We start from the raw sequence: 18577 nt of genomic DNA on the forward strand, positions 1-18577 counted from the left end.
CTGGATGTTGGATCTGGGCCACGGCCTGAACTTCATAATGTCACAGCTTATGCATGTCTTTACGCCTTAGTCCTTTACATTCCACAACATATTCATGGTGACTTGGAAGCTGCAGCCTTTATTGATCTGTCCATTCTCTACAACAACATATGGCAAGTTTCCATGGCAATAAGTACTCTTAAAGGGGCTTCCTTCCTTCCCTCAGTATGTTGGTCTCTTTCATTATTAAATCATCAGAGATAGAGGCGCACACGGAAGGGTCGAAGTCTGGATCAACGGGCAGCAAATAAAGAGGAACTTTTCCATATTCATACAAGCGCGAGATTTCAGAAGATCAAACAATGCAGAATTGCCAGGCCCTTAGCATGTCAATCTTGTGTAAAATGTATGCCGGGCGCTCTATTAAATCGATACACATCTACCACCTTGAAAACCTCTGGGATTAGGCATAGGAGAGAGAGGAAGCAGAAATCAGGACATATTTATCAGTGTAGTGTGTTAGGATATGAAGAGGCAGTTAAGCTCTCTGGCATGGGCTTTCCACTATGAGCACAAGGATTCCTGCAGTTTTGGTTAAATATGGTGAATAGAAAATTCTACCTAATTCTTTACCTCAGGGGGGATGTGGTCTTGCTGGTTCCTTCTTCTGATGAAGTCTGATGAGAAAGGCCCTGGAGAAGAACCACATCTTATGCAGTGATGTGGCTGTACAGGAGGTGATCCCCAAACCAACAGCAGCAGGTGTGCAGTCTCTCTACAGCTTCCCTCAACGGGGAGCCTGAAATGGTCTAATGCATCACCAGGAGGGAGAGGAGCCCATCCAGAATGGTTAGAGCTTGGCTCACCAGCAGTTGTACTGATCTGGTTTCCTTCTACAGGAAGCTTGTGCTTATAAATCTCCCATTGAATGTGAACAGTATTATCCTCCCACTGCTTTCTCCAGACACTCCTGCTAATGAATTCCTATTGCAGAACCATTTGTGTATTTGGTCACCTTATCCTGGGCAATGGTGCTACAAGAACAACAATAAGTTGTCTAGGTCCCGTGTGTAAATGTTCTTTCTCTGGGTCTTCAAAGAAGAGAGGCAACAAGCTTTCCCACAGGAAGTACCCACAAAAAACTCCCTACATTTGCAGCCTGATACAAGGGAATTCTCCGAGAGCTAGTGATAGCTGCATCCAGGCAAGTGAGAAAATATTGCTAGTGCTGCTTTTAGTTCAAAATGGGATGTGTGCTCTGTTGGCTTCCATACTCCAAATTTACGGCCTGGGAGTTTCTGAACAAACAAGGTCTCTTGTGGCTCCTTCTGTTTATGTGTGTGCATTCACCGAAGGAGGAAAAGAAATCTTGTTTATGTTTTCTTTTCTGGGAAGACTGAGTTACAAGTATGGATGTAAGATAGCATTTAATTTGTTAGGCAGGAATCTACAGGCAGGAGAGCAGACTGAGTTCAGGATAGAGTGAGGTCAGTTGACTACTTTGTGCAGCATCCAGTGTGACTTTTCTCATCCTTGTGACAAATTTGTGTCTCATCACTGTTGGAAATGAAACACAGGAGCGTGTTGTTTCTGAGTGATACAGTAAGCATATGAACACCAAGGAGTAGGTTAAAGTGTTCCAGTACATTTGCATTTATTGACTGGCAGATTGCACATAAAAACCCTTGAAAACTCTTATACAATTTCTATCAAACACATTAGGATTAGGATTAGGTAATAGACGTTGACTTTAGATGTCCAGAACTCTAATTATCCCAGGACGTGAGCAAGCCAGGCAGCAGCACTGAAGACGACATCAACTCCTCTGTCCTGACATGCCTCAGACCGTAATGAAACAACACCCTGAAAGGTTTGTTCAGTTTCCATGAGACTGGGCTTAGTGATACAGCTTGCTATTTAGTTCGCATAAGAACATACACTGTATGGCGTTTGGAAAAACTTGAGTGAAAGATAGCACTGTCTAGTGGTTAGAGTGGTGCTGCCTTGGCCAAATGATTTAAATTCTGTCATCAGTTTCCCTGTCTGAAGGACAGTTATATACACTTACAAGGAGTGCCAGCAGCTCTTTGGGATAAGGCTCCATACTTTTTTACATGCTTGAAGAGTATTTTTCTTAATGTGGTTTCTGGTGCACTTCAGCACAAAGATAATACAACATTCTTCAAATTCCTGAGACAGAAAAACAGCAAAGAAAATGAAGCTGTTCCAACAGAGGCTCAGACTGTCAGGACTGTCTACCTTGGCTAACTAAAAAGGCAATTTTAAACCCATCAGTGGTACTACGTGGAGGCCACAGAAATGCGTGGCTTGGAGTCTGCGAAAGACAGCCTGTTGCTTGGTGACTCCTCTAGCTGCTCTGATAGACAGCGCTGAGTCTCCTGGCTCTCCAGGAGAGCCCAGGAGAAAGAGGTTTCTCCTGAGGTCACAGCATGCAGCATGTTCTCTCCCTTCCTCCCAGAGCACAGCCAAGGCAAGGGCTTGGTAATTTCTTTTTAGTTAATATTTGATGGAAAAAAGGGAAGTCTCCTACTAATGAGCTCACTTTGGGTTCTGCAGCTTTTGACTGGAGCTAGTGGGAGGGCAAGGCCCAAGATTTTTGTAGGTAGAGCAAGAAAAGCCCCGTGCCTCCCCGAGGGGGTTGCCAGCCCCCCAGGGCTGGGGCCTGTTGGGATCCGCTCTGACCGCTTGGGAGGGCAACCTGTGCAGGAGGCAATGCTTGTGTCAACAGCTGACAAAGTCCTGAGTTGTTCAGTGTCTTGGGCTATTGTGTAATTTAGGTAAACACGTTGTTCCCTGGTAGATTACCTTCCACATAAGGTCTACTTCACTTGTGCTCAGTTCTTTTGAAGTCTCCTGCATGACAACACTGTCATGCAAATCTTTGTCTCTTTAAGAAGCCTGAAAATAGAGTGGGTGTATTGTAGGTAGTGTCAATGAACTAATAATTTAAACTAATTCATATTGATACAATGCATTCTCTAATCTAAGTTAAAGAAAGGGCATAACTCATAATGTACTATGTTATAATAGGGTAAATGCATCAATGCCTCAGACATGTTGTTTGCAAATTGTCGAGTATTACAGCTGGAATAAAAATATCACTAAGTGATGTCTGTATTTATATTTTTATAATGAAAGAGAATGGAAATTTTCCCTTGCTGCTACTGCTCAAATTACAGTATATAACATAACTGGAAACCACTTTTGGAACTAGCAATCCCTGTTTTCTAGTACTAGCTCTACCTCTGACTAAGTGACTTAAATCTTTTGTATCTCATAGTCCACCTATTTGTAATATAGCATGATAATGCCTTCTTAGGTCTGTTGGATTTAATTAGTGCATGGGCATTACTTTGAAAAATGCACGGTGTAGATAGATTGTTGTTTACTAATGCAATGTTAGATTTAAAAATTAATGACAGAAACAATAGAAAGCTAACTTGCTACCTTGCTTGGACTGCAAATGCCACTGCAAACTGTTACATAACCAGTAGCTTTCCTAATTTTCCACTCGCCACAGTCTGCATGTATTATATTTTAAAATAATAATATCAGCATATGTGTTAAGCTCCAAACACGGCATGAAATTCTGCACTGTTCAGAGGGGATTAGGTGAGCAATTATGTAGACTGAAGATAATCTAAGTGAAAGGCTAAATACAGACCATAGAAAATATCTTGCCTCAAGTAAAACTGACAGCTGAATTCAGAGAAAATTTTGTCAAAGACAAAACATGAGTTTTAAGAAATCTAGATGCAAAAAAAGCGCTCCAAGGCATGCGCTGCCTTGTAGTGGATGCTTTATCGTGAGATATCCCTCTGTGTTTCAGTGGTTCTCTAATCATATCCCTGCTTATGTAAGCGCTGCAGATGCATCACTAGTTAATAGTCCTTTTGCTCCTGGTAGGAAAGTTAATCATGTGCAGAATTGTATCCCATCTTAATAACTCAGGGCCATGTTCATACCATTTATTGTTTGCTACCCAGCTGAGGCATCATGTTGACTCCGAGATCTAAGTTTGAAAGAGGTGAACAGTTCAGACCGTCACTGCCCAGGGCTCCCAGTCTCTGCCGCCCTACTGGCAGCAGGACGAGCGAGTTGCAAGAGCTTCATTAGACCTACAGGTGCAGCTAGTCTGGATGTAGCCCTCAGCCACTGTAGCAGCCCTGGGTGTATCCCCACTGTTTACTTTCTACGTATTTGCATAGGCTACAACCGGCGGGGAAGTTGAATTTGGTGTAGTCCGTATTCTTCAATGGCTGGGAATAACCACAGCTGAGTGCGAAGCAGCCAGCGCTACCGAAGTAGAAGGTCAGGAAACGCTAGCAGGGGTTGGGGCTCAGGAGAGCTCTTTTCCCCGAGCTGCCATAATGTGTGGCTCATTATCAGCGCTCTCAGAGGCTTTATTCAGGATGCCAGAGGAGACGTAGTATTTGCATAGATTGGTCAGGAGGAATTAAAACAGTTTGTCTCATTCCTTAAGTAGGTCCTCCTAATCATTTCCCATTATTTAGCACACAGGGTATTTTTGTAAGTCATGTGAATCTCTCTTTCTTTTTGTGGGCCTTCGTTTCAAAGAGGTTTTCCAGTATTTGAATAAATCACTATAAATAGGTGAATTCGTCTAGCGAGTGAATTCTTGCACTAGGTAGCTGGTTAAGTGGCCTCTGGTTAAGTGGCCTTTGGTGTATTTAGAAGCAGTGAATCACCACAGTCCTCCTCTTATCTCTGTGAATAATGCAAAGTTTGTAACTCTCCAGGAGAAATACACCTACTCATAAGCGGAAGAAGCACTATTTCCAAAGAGAGGGAAGGACCTCGTCCTGCGCCGTTCTCTTTCGCTCTCTCTCCCTCTCTCTTTTCAGGCACCTGAGTGAGTGGCTGTGTTCTGGAGTACGCTTTCCTCCCGCCGTTGCTGCTCCAGCCACACGGACATCCGCTAATGCTCTTTACAAATGGTGATTTCTATTTCTAGCCTGACTAGCAGTCCTGGGAATTAAAGTGCAACCTCTTTCCTGTCAGGGTACTGGCTGGTGTGCACAGCAGTGTATAATTCGGCAGGCCTTCCAGACGGGGGGGGGACGGCGGCTGCCACTCTGCAGAAAAGGGTGGATTTTTGTCAGCTGCTTAAAGGACTAATGTAGCAGCTCCTCCCCATGCAAAGCAGAGGCTCTGGATGTTATTTGTGACTCAGTAGGTGGCACTCTGTTTCTTGAGTCAGCCCCGAGCCAGTGCTCCTGCCTGGGCTTGGTAGAGCAATTGGATTTGTGTTTGGTTTTGGTCTTAGCAAGATATAGTTCATTGAAGAGCTGTTCCTGCAAGGTTAGGAAGGTCAGCCATGGTGTCTGAGCTAGGATCCGTTGCTGGTGAGAATATCTTGGCTCCCTGACATTTTCCGTTAGATGCGTTTTTATTTTTGCTTCCTTTCGGTGCGCTGTCAGGCAGCTCCTCAGTTCAATCCAGAGTTGGCTGCCTTTCAGCAAAAGCTGAAAACATCCAAAAAGCTTTGTTAATTTAGAGGTGAGGTTGCTCAAGTCTATTTTCTCTTGACAGTGCAAACACTACCAGGCAAGAAGAACAGAAGTTAAGGCCACAAATGTGCCCCATTCAGGGACAGTCTTTGAATACTAGACTGACACAGTAATGCCAACCAGACTAACCTCTGCGATTCATTATTTTCAGTCCAGCAATCACTATGCTTCCCGAGCTCAAGCACTGTAGATGGTTACACTGCATCAAGGTTTTGAAAAAGCAAGGTTTATTTAATAAAAAAATGACATCTGAAAGTGATAGTCCTAGCCCGTTGTTACATTATGCATTAGATAGATAGAACAGAAGGCTGATCTAACTTTCTAGTTCAAAAAACACAAACTAATGCCTATGAAGTGTTCATACTATCAAATCAACTATGGGTTACCAAATACGTTTAAAGAACATATATCCATGAAGTGTCTGTGCCTACACTAACTCTCACATTCTGTTATAACTAAATAATATATCAGGAATTAACAGATCAGAGGTAGAGATGCATGTTACAATGTGATTTTCAGCTGTAGGAAGTGTGCGTAGAGTGAGAGCGTAGTAGTGAAAACAAGTATGTTACAACAACAAGGTGTCTGGTTTATATAGTGCTGCCTGTTCCCTGTGCTGTGAGCTGCTCAGTCTCACTAAGTCAACTGTAATAAAACAGAGGGAGATGTCCGTGAGACAAATCTCTGTTCAAGCCATACGACAAGTTTCTGATCTGGTCAAACTCAGGGATCAAGTTCAGATCCTAACCTTTAATTTGCCTCAGACTTCGGTGAGCAGATCCCATTCTCTCAGCATTGCCACGTGGCTCCTCTAGCTGTACGGCAGGGATAATAACTCCATCTGCCTCTCATGGGTGCTGTGGAGCTAATTTCATCACTGTCAGGTCTGTGGAATCCCTGGATGAAAGGAGCAACAGAAATACAGAAAGCATGGGTTATTAACAGCTGGTGCTTGCCCTTACGTACATCACATGCACTGTTACTCGTTCTGGCCAATAATTTACAGGGAGTGAAAAGGTGTTCCTCAGCGTAAATGCAGAGTGACGCATGGATGGTATTAGACCTCTGAGGTGTTGCAGTCCCTGAGACTCTATTCAGTCTAAATTCAGCGATGCTGCCCTGAGCAGATCATACTTAACCCCGGAATAAAAGTAAAATATGCAGGAGCCGTGGAATCCTCATAGTTAAATTTTGACTTCTAGGAAGTTTGCATTTCAGACAGGTGGATTTGCCATGCTGCAATAGTGTGTAGACCAAATTCTTGGTGTTTTTCAGCTTTTTACACCTCTCTCCTAGAGTCTGAAGGTTATCTCCTCCCTGTCACTTTGGATATCCTTTTATTAGCAGTTAGAGCACTGGATACAAAGGTTTATTTTCTATGTTTTATAAGTGATAGCTTTTAAATATTAAAAGCAAAGGAAGTCTGTGACAATACTCTTGAATCACTAGTATACACCTGAGAGGAATTATGGTTTAAGAAACACATGGAAATGATTTTTAGCACCTCATCTCTGCTTGTCCACGTTGCAAACCTTGATTCTCTGTGGACAGCTCAGCAGCAGAACAACACTGGAAGCTGCAGACTGGGACTGAAAAGCATGCGTGAAGTGAGTTTGAGGATCCTGAAGTCAGAGTAGCAAGCAATGCTGTAGATCAGGATGCAGGAGCACTGACCATGGCATGACCAAGCATGACTATAAGGGAGTGGGGGAGCAGGGAGTGGCTACAATCAGGCAGGAAGCGTTCACTAAGGCTTGTGCGTGGAAGGCCTCTCACCTGAACTGTGAGCAGTCCGAGCCAGTGTTGCCATTGTCTCCAGTTGCCACTGACCACTGAAATTGCCAGCTAACAGAAATAAGGGCCAAAAAAATCCAATGATCGCTGAAGAAAGCCACTTACCTTTACATCTCTGCGTATCTGGCCACGTCTGTTCCATGCTGTTCATTTGAAATTTGGGGAAAAAAAATTTCTTTGTGCATATCTGCTTTTGCATCCCAACAGGCAAATTAAAGGTGACTGAGAGATTTTTTTTTTTTGGTAATAGTATACACACTGCTTCCAGACTTCCTGCTATTGTGTGATTATCTAGATTAATTGACTAGGAAAGCTGTGGCGTCATCTCAGGCCCTTAATAAGGAAGACCACAGCTTAGATTTATGTTTATTACTCTCTGACATATTACTGTATGACATGGCCCTGCTCTTGGAAATACCTAGTGCCGGGTGTCTACCAGCATCTACTTCACTTTTATACTAGGTGAAGGATTGCATGGTATCTTGCCTGCAGGTGCATGACACCTTGAAAGCAAGACAGAGGTGGTTGATGAAATTTTTAGAAACGCTGTTAGTGCCTAACTTTGCTCATATTAAAGTCAGTTGCCATCAGCCTCCATTGAATATTTCTGAAAACTGTAGATGTGCTGGTTTGTGACCTTGTCTGTACATGTGTAATAGTTGGAATCTTAAATATGCTTTATAGGTCCTTCAGAGTGTTGTGTTCTTATCAGGGAGAGATAATCTATACAGAGAACATTTCTGAGGCATATTCTGCGCTTTTTATTTTGCTTTTATGAGTTTAACAAGCTTAAGATGAGAGGCCAGATCCTTATTTGGCCTGAATGGATGTCATGCCATAGACCTCACTAGAGCAACATTGTTCTGCGGGTGCTCAGAGTCTGGTCCAAGGCACCAGTTTAAGCTGAACAATTATTACCAAATCTAGATTCTGAGGATCTCCATTTCTCCTGAAACATTTTAATGTTTTGGCAGTAATATGTTAGATAGATAGGCAAGCAGCACGTGTATGTCCTCCTTCTGCAGACCCTACAGTTTCCTTTATTGCATCACTGTAAATCCAGAGTGACCCCATTGAATTCACTGGTGGTGAGGTGATCTGGTTTAAAGAAGAGCCAGGTCTCTCCCTCCTGTTTGAGTCCGTTAGCATTGTTAACTTGCTGTCACCTTTTTCACGCTCTGTTATTTGGTACTCAATAGACTAAGAGTAATATAAACAGCCTGCCAGTTTGTGTGACTGACTGGAAGAGCCACTGCAGTTTTCTGCATGTTGCATCTTAAGGTTTAAGCAACCAAACCCAATAATCAGCTTGCTCTGTACACTTTGTGCGTTTACTGTGACAAGTGCATCTGAATTTAAATTATTCGTGATATCTCACAGTGTAATAGTAACTGCCCTGTAGTATACAATGTAGAACTGATGAAATCTTGGTAATATGAAACCACAGTACTTTGGCATCTCTACCTGTGAAACATCTGGAGGGGATTGGGGCACCACTATGTTAGGCAATGGGGCTTCTTTATGAAACTCCTCCACAAAGTATGAGACCCAGAAAAATTTTAAGTTCTCACTCTGAGTGAGTTGCAGCAACATCATGCAATTGTTTATCTTTTACACTAAGACCTGGGGAAAATCTTAAAAATAAATAAATAAGTAAATAAGGGACTATACACAGACTGTGTGTCCCTTCAAAAATCAAAATGAATGTAAGGGCCACAGAATAATATTGACTTGCCGCTAAGGAGAAGATAAGCCTCTTAGAGACTGTGTTTTTTCATGGCACAGTAGTTACATGTTGTCCATGCTTGCTTTTAAAATGAAATATGTACAGGCACATGTGTCTGAGCTTTATTGGTCATTTCTGTACAACATGGAAGTCTATGGAGTCTTGACTAAACTCTTAAAGTCCAAGCTCAGCGTAAGCTTGGCTCGGCAAGAACACACCGAACACTCGGGATCCCAGCAGGATCTCCAGTTGCATCCTGATCCCAATGCTGTCAGTATTAGCTGCTTCTGAAAAAGGATCAGACAGTAGGAGCAAGCCCGATGGTTTTAACCTCAAGTGGTTATATTGGCATGCTGACTTTGTGCCCTCCCAAATATTTGTTCTGTCTCTCTTTTCATAATACTCACTGTGATAACGGGTGTAGTCCATATCGTATGTACAAATACTTCAGTCTCTCCTTGGGTTGCCCTGAAATCCCAGAAAGAGTTTTGAAGTGAATATATCCAGCCCTGTAGCTGATTCTTCTCTGTACCCTCTGAGCCAGAATATGAGTGCCCCTATGATATTGAGCACTTAATTACATTAGTAACTTGTGTGCTGGGAATACATCTGGCAGAGAGCAAAGCCTACGAAATGAATGATGATACAGATGTATAAAGCAGATCAGTTCTGTTGGCCTGGGCTCCCTGTTCTCTCACTCTATGGCTGATCTCACATGTCTCTGTCTTGCTGTCCAGGTTTTACTGGGATTTGACCATGCTGCTCCTGATGGTAGGGAACCTGATCATCATACCTGTGGGCATCACATTCTTCAAGGATGAAAACACTACCCCATGGATTGTCTTCAATGTGGTCTCAGACACCTTCTTCCTCATCGACCTTGTCCTCAACTTCCGAACAGGCATTGTGGTGGAGGACAACACAGAGATCATCCTCGACCCACAGAGGATCAAGATGAAGTACCTGAAGAGCTGGTTTGTGGTGGATTTTATCTCCTCCATACCCGTGGACTACATCTTCCTGATTGTGGAAACCCGCATTGATTCTGAGGTGTACAAGACAGCCCGGGCACTGCGCATCGTGCGCTTCACTAAGATCCTCAGCCTCCTGCGGCTCCTGCGGCTCTCCCGACTCATCCGCTATATTCACCAGTGGGAGGAGGTGAGCAGAGGCTGTGGTGCACATGCAGTCTTAATCTCTTCTCCACTTACCCTACTCTTACACAAAGGCACTTCCACTGAATGCCCATTCTCCTACTTTATCGCTGTGTAAATGCTAAAGAAACACATGTTGAGTGTAACACTTGCTTTTAGCAGGTTCCCAAGAGGGCCTTCAGTATATTGTTACTTAGTCACTTGAGACTATACTGTCTCCTTCAGAGTCATTGTACAATCTGGGGTGATGATGCATGGTCTGAGAGGTGAGTAAGTACAGGTGGTTCCCCTGAAGGAAGTGTGAAGTTGCAGAGCTGTAGAGCTGTATAGTTGTGAGGGGAGCAGTTAGGCAGACAGCTCAGTCTTGCCTCTCAGAGACCAAAAGGGTCTAGAGACAGCCCAGAGGAGGGGTCTAGAGACGGCTGATTTGCAGGAACCTGTGATATTTGTTTTACCCACGCAACTTCCTCTATTACACGCTTATCACTTGAAGAAATGGTTAGGTGATGTATTTATAACCTTCTTGCTTTCTAAATTCTCTGACACCATAGTAATGGGAAGAGGAAAGAAAAGGCAATCTGCAGACAAATAGGGTCTGCTTAAAGACATAGCAACCTAGTGTAAAGCAAGAGCACCTACGACCCCTGGGCCCTGGGCTAGTCCCACGGAAGTTCCAGTACACAGGACAAGTTGTCAGGCTTGATGTGAGTAGAGCCCGATCTTACAAATAACTTATGATTGAGTTATTTTTTCCTGTCTTAGTGCTCTCCAAAGCAGAGAGAGAGTTCTCTGCAGCTTGTTCATGTCAGGAGCATATTTTCAGGACAAGGAAAGCTGGTCAAGGCAGTTTCATCTTCTTCCCCAGTCTTTCTCCTCTGCCTTGGACCTCAGCCTAATTGCAGAGCATGATCTAATGCCAAGTGTGCTCCTGGGAATGTTAAGGGAGAGTAGCCATGCAAGTCATGGATAGATCACACCAACCTGCCGGAGCACTAATTCATGGCAGAGCAGGACTGTTATTTCCGCACAGCGTCACAGACTAAGAGGGAGGGCATTGGTACACACTCACAAATTCCAGGCTTCATCTCTATGTTATTATAAATTGTGAATGTTTCACTTAACAGCAGCACACAATGCCTTGCTGAAGTTTGGGACCTCATTGTACAAGGTGCTGTAAAGGCATATATAGGGTCAGCCAGCGATAGCCCAGAAGAATTCACTGCCAGGTTAATTTGCTTCATAGAAGAGACAGGCAGGAAGTGCACAGAGAGGTGGAGAGGCATAAAGTGGAAGTGTCTTTCTCAGTGTGACTCAGTGAGTCAAATACTGAGCTAAGCAATGAAACATCTCCAAGTCTATTGTCTTGTCCCTTGGTTGCATCGCTTCTCTGTTGTGTAATAGGGGAATGCTCAGGAAAGGGGAGTCCGTGGCTTAGGCCATTGTTAAACTAGCTCCTTTATACTGGTATACATGTAGCCATGGCAGGGCAGAGCTCAGCACTCACTTGTCTCTGCTCCTTGACTTCCTTTCCATAAGGTGGTTGAAGAGGAGTTACCTATGTTTGCTGTTGATTGTACTGAATTTTTTTTACAAAATAATCAAATGAAGGCAAATCAGCACTCTTTCACTGTCTTGCTTCCCATACAATTTCACTGAGCAGCCATTTCTAATTTCAGTCTCATAATACAACTAGGTGGGGCATCTTGCCCTTTTGCTGGCTGTTGTGGGCACCAGGGGACTGCCTAGCCAGACGCCCTGTGGATCCCCCCTGAAGAACAGACTCCTTGGAGTGATGCAGTGCTGCAAGTGGAACGGACAGATGGTGTTGAATTGCAGTTTGAGACTGCAATGCAGACTCTGTTATGCATAGCAGAGCCCAGCAGAGCAAACATGATAGTCTTTTCTTTCAAACAGGGCTTGACCCAAGTAACAATTTCCTACAGAGAGTGTGATACTAGGAAGTTTTTCCCTTTAGGGAGGTAAGCAGAGAGAAGGGTCAGTCTCTTGTCACTGGTGCAGCACATGCTACAAAGCAACAAGCAGACAGGGAGAGAAGTGCTTCTTCGTCTTTGTATGGGAATAATCTGTTGTGCTGTGTGGAATCACACTGATAGTTCTTTCTTTCTTTCTCTTCCTCTGAAGTGCTTGTAGATGATCCCTCTCTGAAAGTTCACATTTGGCCTTTTCCTCACTGCATAGATTAGTGGCACAAATCACAGTGGTGATTTGGAAGTGCTAATTCCTGCAGGATGGAGCAGTATTGGCCTGGACTTCTTCTGGGTATATGCAAAGGGCAGGTTGGTGTGCAGAGTTAAAGAAGGAGGAAGACTGTTGGGAGAAGGCATTGCTGAAGAGAGACTTCTATACGTCCTCCCCCACACTTTTCAACTATATGTCTCATCTGCTAGGTAGCATCCTTCCCTCTCAGGACCTTCACATATGAGTAGATGAGCTAAAAAAGATGTTTGAGTACGGCAGGCTGGCCTAATGGAGAAGAGTACACGTAGAAACGGTAAGAGGGGGTGTAGCGCAGTCTGAGGCAGAATTAATTCAGGTGGATGGACTAGTCAGAGAGGGGGAGTTGTGCACTGTGGCTGGAGAGAGCATCCCAGCTCACCTGTACTGAGCTTACGTAGTGACTTTTGATGAAGCAGTCACTACTGCCAAGGAAAGCTTAGCTCCCTGCTTACAACTACTGCTGACACGCTGGGTGCTCTGTGAGGAGAAGAGGGGGATCCAGCATACACAGAGATGTCAATCTCCTTGCTCTCTGACTCCTGTATGAACATTTCGTCTAGGCATTAGTGTCACTCTGAGTAAGTACAGGGATAAGTGGTCACTTCCTGAGTTCACAGTAAGCCTCTCTGTTTCTTCCTCTGCAATTGTCCATGCTCTGCATGAATTTATCACTCACCCTGCAGTGAAGAGGGAGCAGCCTTCTCTAAGGCTGCAATGCTGTAAAACAGCCAGCTACTCATCAGTTCCAGATCAATGCTAGTCATGAGTCTGTGGGCTCGAGAGCTAGTGGTCTGAGTGCCTGCATCATTCTGTCTCATCGCAGACTACTCTGACATCCTTCCCTAGATCTGAAGCAAGTGCTTTGGGGTCTACAGCTGGGCAAACACCCTAAAGAAGAAGAAGAAAAAAAAAGAAAAACAATCCAGCGTGCTAATATTCACTAGAGTACGAAAATAAGCTTAATTCCAAATGTAGCAGTTTCATTTGCATTATCCATTTTGCATGAGTGGTCTAACGAATGAATTTACCAGTAGGGCAAAATATAAATAGAGTCTTTTTGAAGTGTCTGCCCATATCTACCCTGCAGTAGGAAGCTTGATTGCAGTGTAGGAAGGCATACTTGCTTTGACTTGAGCCTAGCTTGCTTCAGTATCATATTTTAAACTTCACTGTCTACTAGCTATCATCAAATGCATCAGCAGAGATCCGGGGAGCTGGCACAGACTGTGCAAGAGCCCCTTCTAGAGCTGTACTGCAAAGGGTGGCACAAACACAGGTAATCCAGTCATGTCCTGGTCACACTTCTCATTGCTAAATGGGAGTAGTCCAGAAATGGCCAAACTGGAGATTATAAGCACTTTTTATGTGGCTTCTCTGCTTTCTCACATATCTGGCAAAGTGGCTTCTTACTGAAGAATCTGAGTTCCCGCATAGGGCAGCAAAAGGCTGGAAGAAACTGGAGATGATATATTCTGATTGCCCAGAGAAGCAAGCGCGTGCCCAGCCCAACCCCAGTTCACAAGGGCAGACAGGATGGCACCCCAGGCAAGCTCTTGTCATCTCGACCTTTGAACCGCTCCCACAGCTCTTCAGGGCTTTGGGATAGGTCAGTGGTTCCTGACCATGTAAAAATGGGGGGACATGCAGCTCACCAGTTGTGCACTGTGGCTGGAGAGAGCATCCCAGCTCACCTGTACTGAGCTTATGTAGTCAGGGAGCTGGTCCTCCACGATGTTGTCTCTGAGAAAATGTTCAGAGAAAGCAGACCGAACATGTACACCCCACAAACCTTATCTCAAGGTCAGCCAGCAGAAATAATAAAAGCAGAATAATACCATGTAGCCCATATAGCCAATCAAAATGAATCAATGTAGTTCAGATTGTGAGGGCTGAGCAAAAAATTCCCTTTAGGTTTTCATAGGCAAAATTGATTGAAAAAAATGTTTTCTAAGACCAATTTGCTGAGCTTTCCCTATTTTTTGTGCAGCATCTACCCCAGTGTTTGGTGCCAGAATGCAGTAACCTGTATTTAAGATCAAATTATTGTGACTTGCAATCAAGGAACATTTATTAGGACAATAGTAAAATCCTGCCCCAATAAATCTGTTTCCAAATAGCAAATGGGCTAAGATAACCAAAATATTTTGATTTCAAAATCTGTATATGTGAGGGAATATGGAGGGAAGGAAAGGAATTAACTGGTTTTGATATTTATCACAATGATAAATGATTACCACAAGTGAGAGATGTTTTCAGTTTTTTATTGGAAAAAAGTTACAATTTTTTAATTTTGGCAACTGAAAGCTGAAGGAAAGGTGATTTTCAGAGTATTACTTAAATGCAAACTTGGAAACCTTCCTTAATGCTTTTCTTCTTAACCTTTTCTTCCATTGAGCGTGCATATAAAACAGAAGTTTTAGAATGAGGGAAATGCATCTTCTCAGGATCTGTTACTGGCCATAGATTACATCCTCTGAAAGATGGCATCAGTTTTAAGAAGATTCAGAGATATTCAGAAAACTTGATTCCAAGGGTAGAGGGCGTATGTAGAAGGACTAGGAGAGAGCTTCCAAATATTATAAGAATATAGCTCCCAATCGATTTTCATTTAGATTTGAACAGCTAATTCCCTTAGGTTCTTCTGACCTATGTGTAGCCTTCCTTAAATTAAAGTGGCTAGCGGCCTGGGGGATGCAATTTTAGGCTAAACACTTAACTGGCTCCTGCGAGTGGAGGAGCTAGGCAAAATTATTGCATCCAGGGGGCACGGCAGGGTCCCATTCCACCAGGAGTTGAGAATGGCTTAGCCGGTTTTGCATCGAGATGACTTGCAACTCTGTCATGTTATGTGGCAAGGAGTAACCCATGAAAACCTCTGGCCACTCTTGAGTAAGATCTGATTCAACAAATAGTGGGAATATGGCATGGTGGGGAAGACAGGGCTGAGTTTCTTGCTAAGTTTGCATTACCTCCTTTCTGAAGGCAGCATTATCAAGCATTTGTCTTTAATGTCATTACAGCAGCTTATTATAACCATAATGCAAGTTATAGTAATTTGCATTCTTACTGCATGAGTGACCCAAAACTTGAGCATCTTTTCCTGTCAGAGAAAATCCCAGCTGCACTGTAGTTGTTGGCAAAATACTCTTATTGACGTGCTGGAAGAAGGTGGTTCAAGATTTTACTGCAACCTTTTAGATTAAACTGTTCTCACTCATGCAGCAAAATATCCCTGCAGAGACAGGACAGGCAACAGGAAGGAAAGAGATATTCTCCGTTCACATACAAACATTAGTGTCTTTCAGGTGGCCACGGGCAGCTAGTGATTAACCCCTGCCCCTGTGCCATGCCACCTTTCAGGAGAGAGAAACCAAGCAAGGTTTTCTGGTGGAGTTTGTCTTCAGCAGGAAGTTCTGCTGCTACAGTGCAAATTAAGCTTTCCACCTGGGCAATGAGAATACACAGTTTCAAAGAGACTATCATAAAAAATGGGTTATAATGAATTATAAGGAGCAAGGCAAATATTTGAATAGCTGCACAGCTACAAATGACACAGAGGTTGGCATAAAAAGGAAAAAGCTGGAGTTTTTTACAGTCACCTTCTGGCAATGCTTAATGTGTCTCCTGTCAACAAGATGGCACGATACAGGGAATAGATGGCTTGAGGGGCTGGGAGGAGGACACAGAGCCATTTGTCTCTAGGTCAGTAGTTCAGATCCAGCGTGGTAGCAAGTGAAAATCATTTGCCATCTCATGACTTTTTTGCCTCTGATCTGCTCCTAGGAGGCAGATGCATGTATGACAAAATCATCCCCCGTGGCTGGCCCTGATAAGCCTCAAGCTCCCTTTAGTGGTAGTAATGGGGTTCAAATTCCCCCTCACATCTGAAGAGAGAGCCCCGCTAATCAGGGTGTAAGGCATGTTAATAAGAGGGTCTTGCCTGTGCCAGCCTCGTGTTCGCCATGTCACAGGGGCTGTCAGTCCGGGCTTTTACGCTAGCACAAAATTATCGAGGCTTTCAAAAGAGAGAGGCTGATCTCCTAATGGTCTCTAATTGCTGTGATAGCTAGTTGCTGCTCCAGCCTTTCATTTTGCTCTTCCCTCACACTCCTCCTAGACTACTCCGTATGTCCCTTCACTGGACACCACGCTAAGTCCGCCTTTCTCTTGGAGAGCTTACATCTGTGTATTTCTCTGCCAGCACCAGCTGCCCACAGCTCAAAGCCCGTATCTTGCCAGCTGCCTGTCATTTTTCTTCAGGCCATTGTATTTGGAGGAGGGGTTCTGGCAGACTTTATTATTGCTGCTTTGTCACAATAGCACAGGGTCTTCAAAGGAGACGGGCTGAAGTCTGGCATGAGGAGATTCCTCCTGCAATCAGAGTCATTTTCTAAGATTTAGTACTGTAGAGGCTTCATACTTTATTGATGGGGCATTCTCCAGCTGCAGAGCCCAGTTTCCTGAGATGTGTGGGAACAAACAAGCTTCAGGACCGAACAGGGCTGTGCCACAAAGAAAAAGCGCTATAAAGGCAAATTTGTAAGGACTGTATCCTCAGGGGAGCTCAAATTGAGCACCTCGAGCTGTATACATGCCCCAGCCAGCTTGCATATACCTCTGCATAGCCAGGGCTGAGTCTTATGCTGATGAATTGTACGGTGTATACATGATGTACATGTATATCGTGCTTATGTTAGCAACAGCTGACACAGCTTTGGAAGCCATTCGGCAAGGGAGATTCCTGTTACCGTTTGGGGTGCTCATCCAATGCCAGCTCTGTGTTACTGTCTTTCAGCAGCATGGGAATCATGTTCTGCCAAACTTGCCCGATACATTAAGGCCAGCATGTCTAGCACATTGGCCTTGCTGAATGGCAGCAACTAATTGCTTCTCTCACTGAAGCTTTTTCCAGGAAGGCACTATTGATTGCATCCATATCAAGTGAAAAACTTTAATGAGGTAACTGAGAGAATAGCATTTCCTCACCTCACTTTTATTATTTAGCAAGACAGGGTTGGAGAGGAACATGCCAAATCCGTAAGTTATGTGAATGAAGCAGGAACTTGGCCCAAATAAGACCAAGAAAAAAAACCTGGAGTTGGTTAGTGCAGAAGAAAGAGGAGGGGATTTGGGAGTGTAAGAAGGAGCATGGCAGCATGGAGTTCTTTTTTGCCAAGAGATATTGAAGTTTGTTACTTCATCTCCCCATGGAGCATCCTCAAGTGCCCTGAATCAGTCACTGGGCAAGAGAAAGACCTGAACAGCTGGTCCTGCTGGGGTTGAGTTTGCACTGATTTCTGCTTTCCACAGTCTGGGTGTCTGGACTCAGGATGAATGGGCGAGCAAAGCTCAGTTAATGGAAAGAGGAAAAATACCCAAATCACAGGGATAATTAAGGGTTTAGATTCAGGAAAATACTCTGTCTCTGAGCAGCTCCTTAGATAGCTGCATGGTCTTCACTTTCTGGTTTGTTTTGCTTGTCTCCCTGCTGAAGCTGGTGGGCACTCTGAGACACTGGCTAGACACCACAGAAATCCACAGTAACGGGTGCACACCTGGTCCGTTTTCTTCTAGTAAGTGGATGGGGCCAGTGGGAAAGAACAACCAGTTATCAGCACATCTCCTCATCTGCAGACACCTGCTGCATCCTGAGGCAAGTGCTGTAGCATTGAAGAACTCTAGGCAGCGAAGACTCCCGAGTCCCTCTCCCAGAAAAAGCTCACTAGAATAAGGAGTGCTATGTGCAGAGCTGAGGCTCCAGCACCGTCACTAGATAATGCCGTGAGTCAAAGGATACATGTATATTGCCATGCAAACAAGTTTGCTGGAGGCAAGCTCTTGCCTTTCTAGGGTGCTGTGCTTTGAGGGAACGGGACAGAGCAAAGTCGGTTATTCAGAAAGGCTAGGAGTCATGCTGCCTGTGGGGCTGGATGACAGCTCAGCAGTCCGGGAGTGCCCAGGACCCTGTCCAGACTGGCTGAGGGAAGAAGCAGTGCTCTTCCAAGCTTTGGCCCCCGAGCAATTCTCACTTCTACTCTAGAGAAAAAGTAGCTGGCCACAGTAGAAGACTCCGCAATACACCATGTGTGAGAAACCAGAGCTGGAAAACCCCCTGCCCTGAGTACGTGTTTGTT

General features: G+C 44.2%; 1 protein-coding gene across 1 annotated transcript in view; it reads left to right on the forward strand.

Annotated features, from left to right (window-relative positions):
- The window catches only part of HCN4 (hyperpolarization activated cyclic nucleotide gated potassium channel 4), a 116041-nt gene that overhangs the window by 21966 nt on the left and 75498 nt on the right, over nucleotides 1-18577 (forward strand). Inside the window, exon 2 of the mRNA XM_009675720.2 lies at nucleotides 9789-10212. Within this exon, the coding sequence (XP_009674015.2) occupies nucleotides 9789-10212 (424 nt within the window). The remainder of the gene's footprint in view (nucleotides 1-9788; nucleotides 10213-18577) is intronic.

This window comes from Struthio camelus, chromosome 12 (genome assembly GCF_040807025.1).
Source record: "Struthio camelus isolate bStrCam1 chromosome 12, bStrCam1.hap1, whole genome shotgun sequence".
In the NCBI taxonomy this organism is placed as follows: domain Eukaryota; kingdom Metazoa; phylum Chordata; class Aves; order Struthioniformes; family Struthionidae; genus Struthio; species Struthio camelus.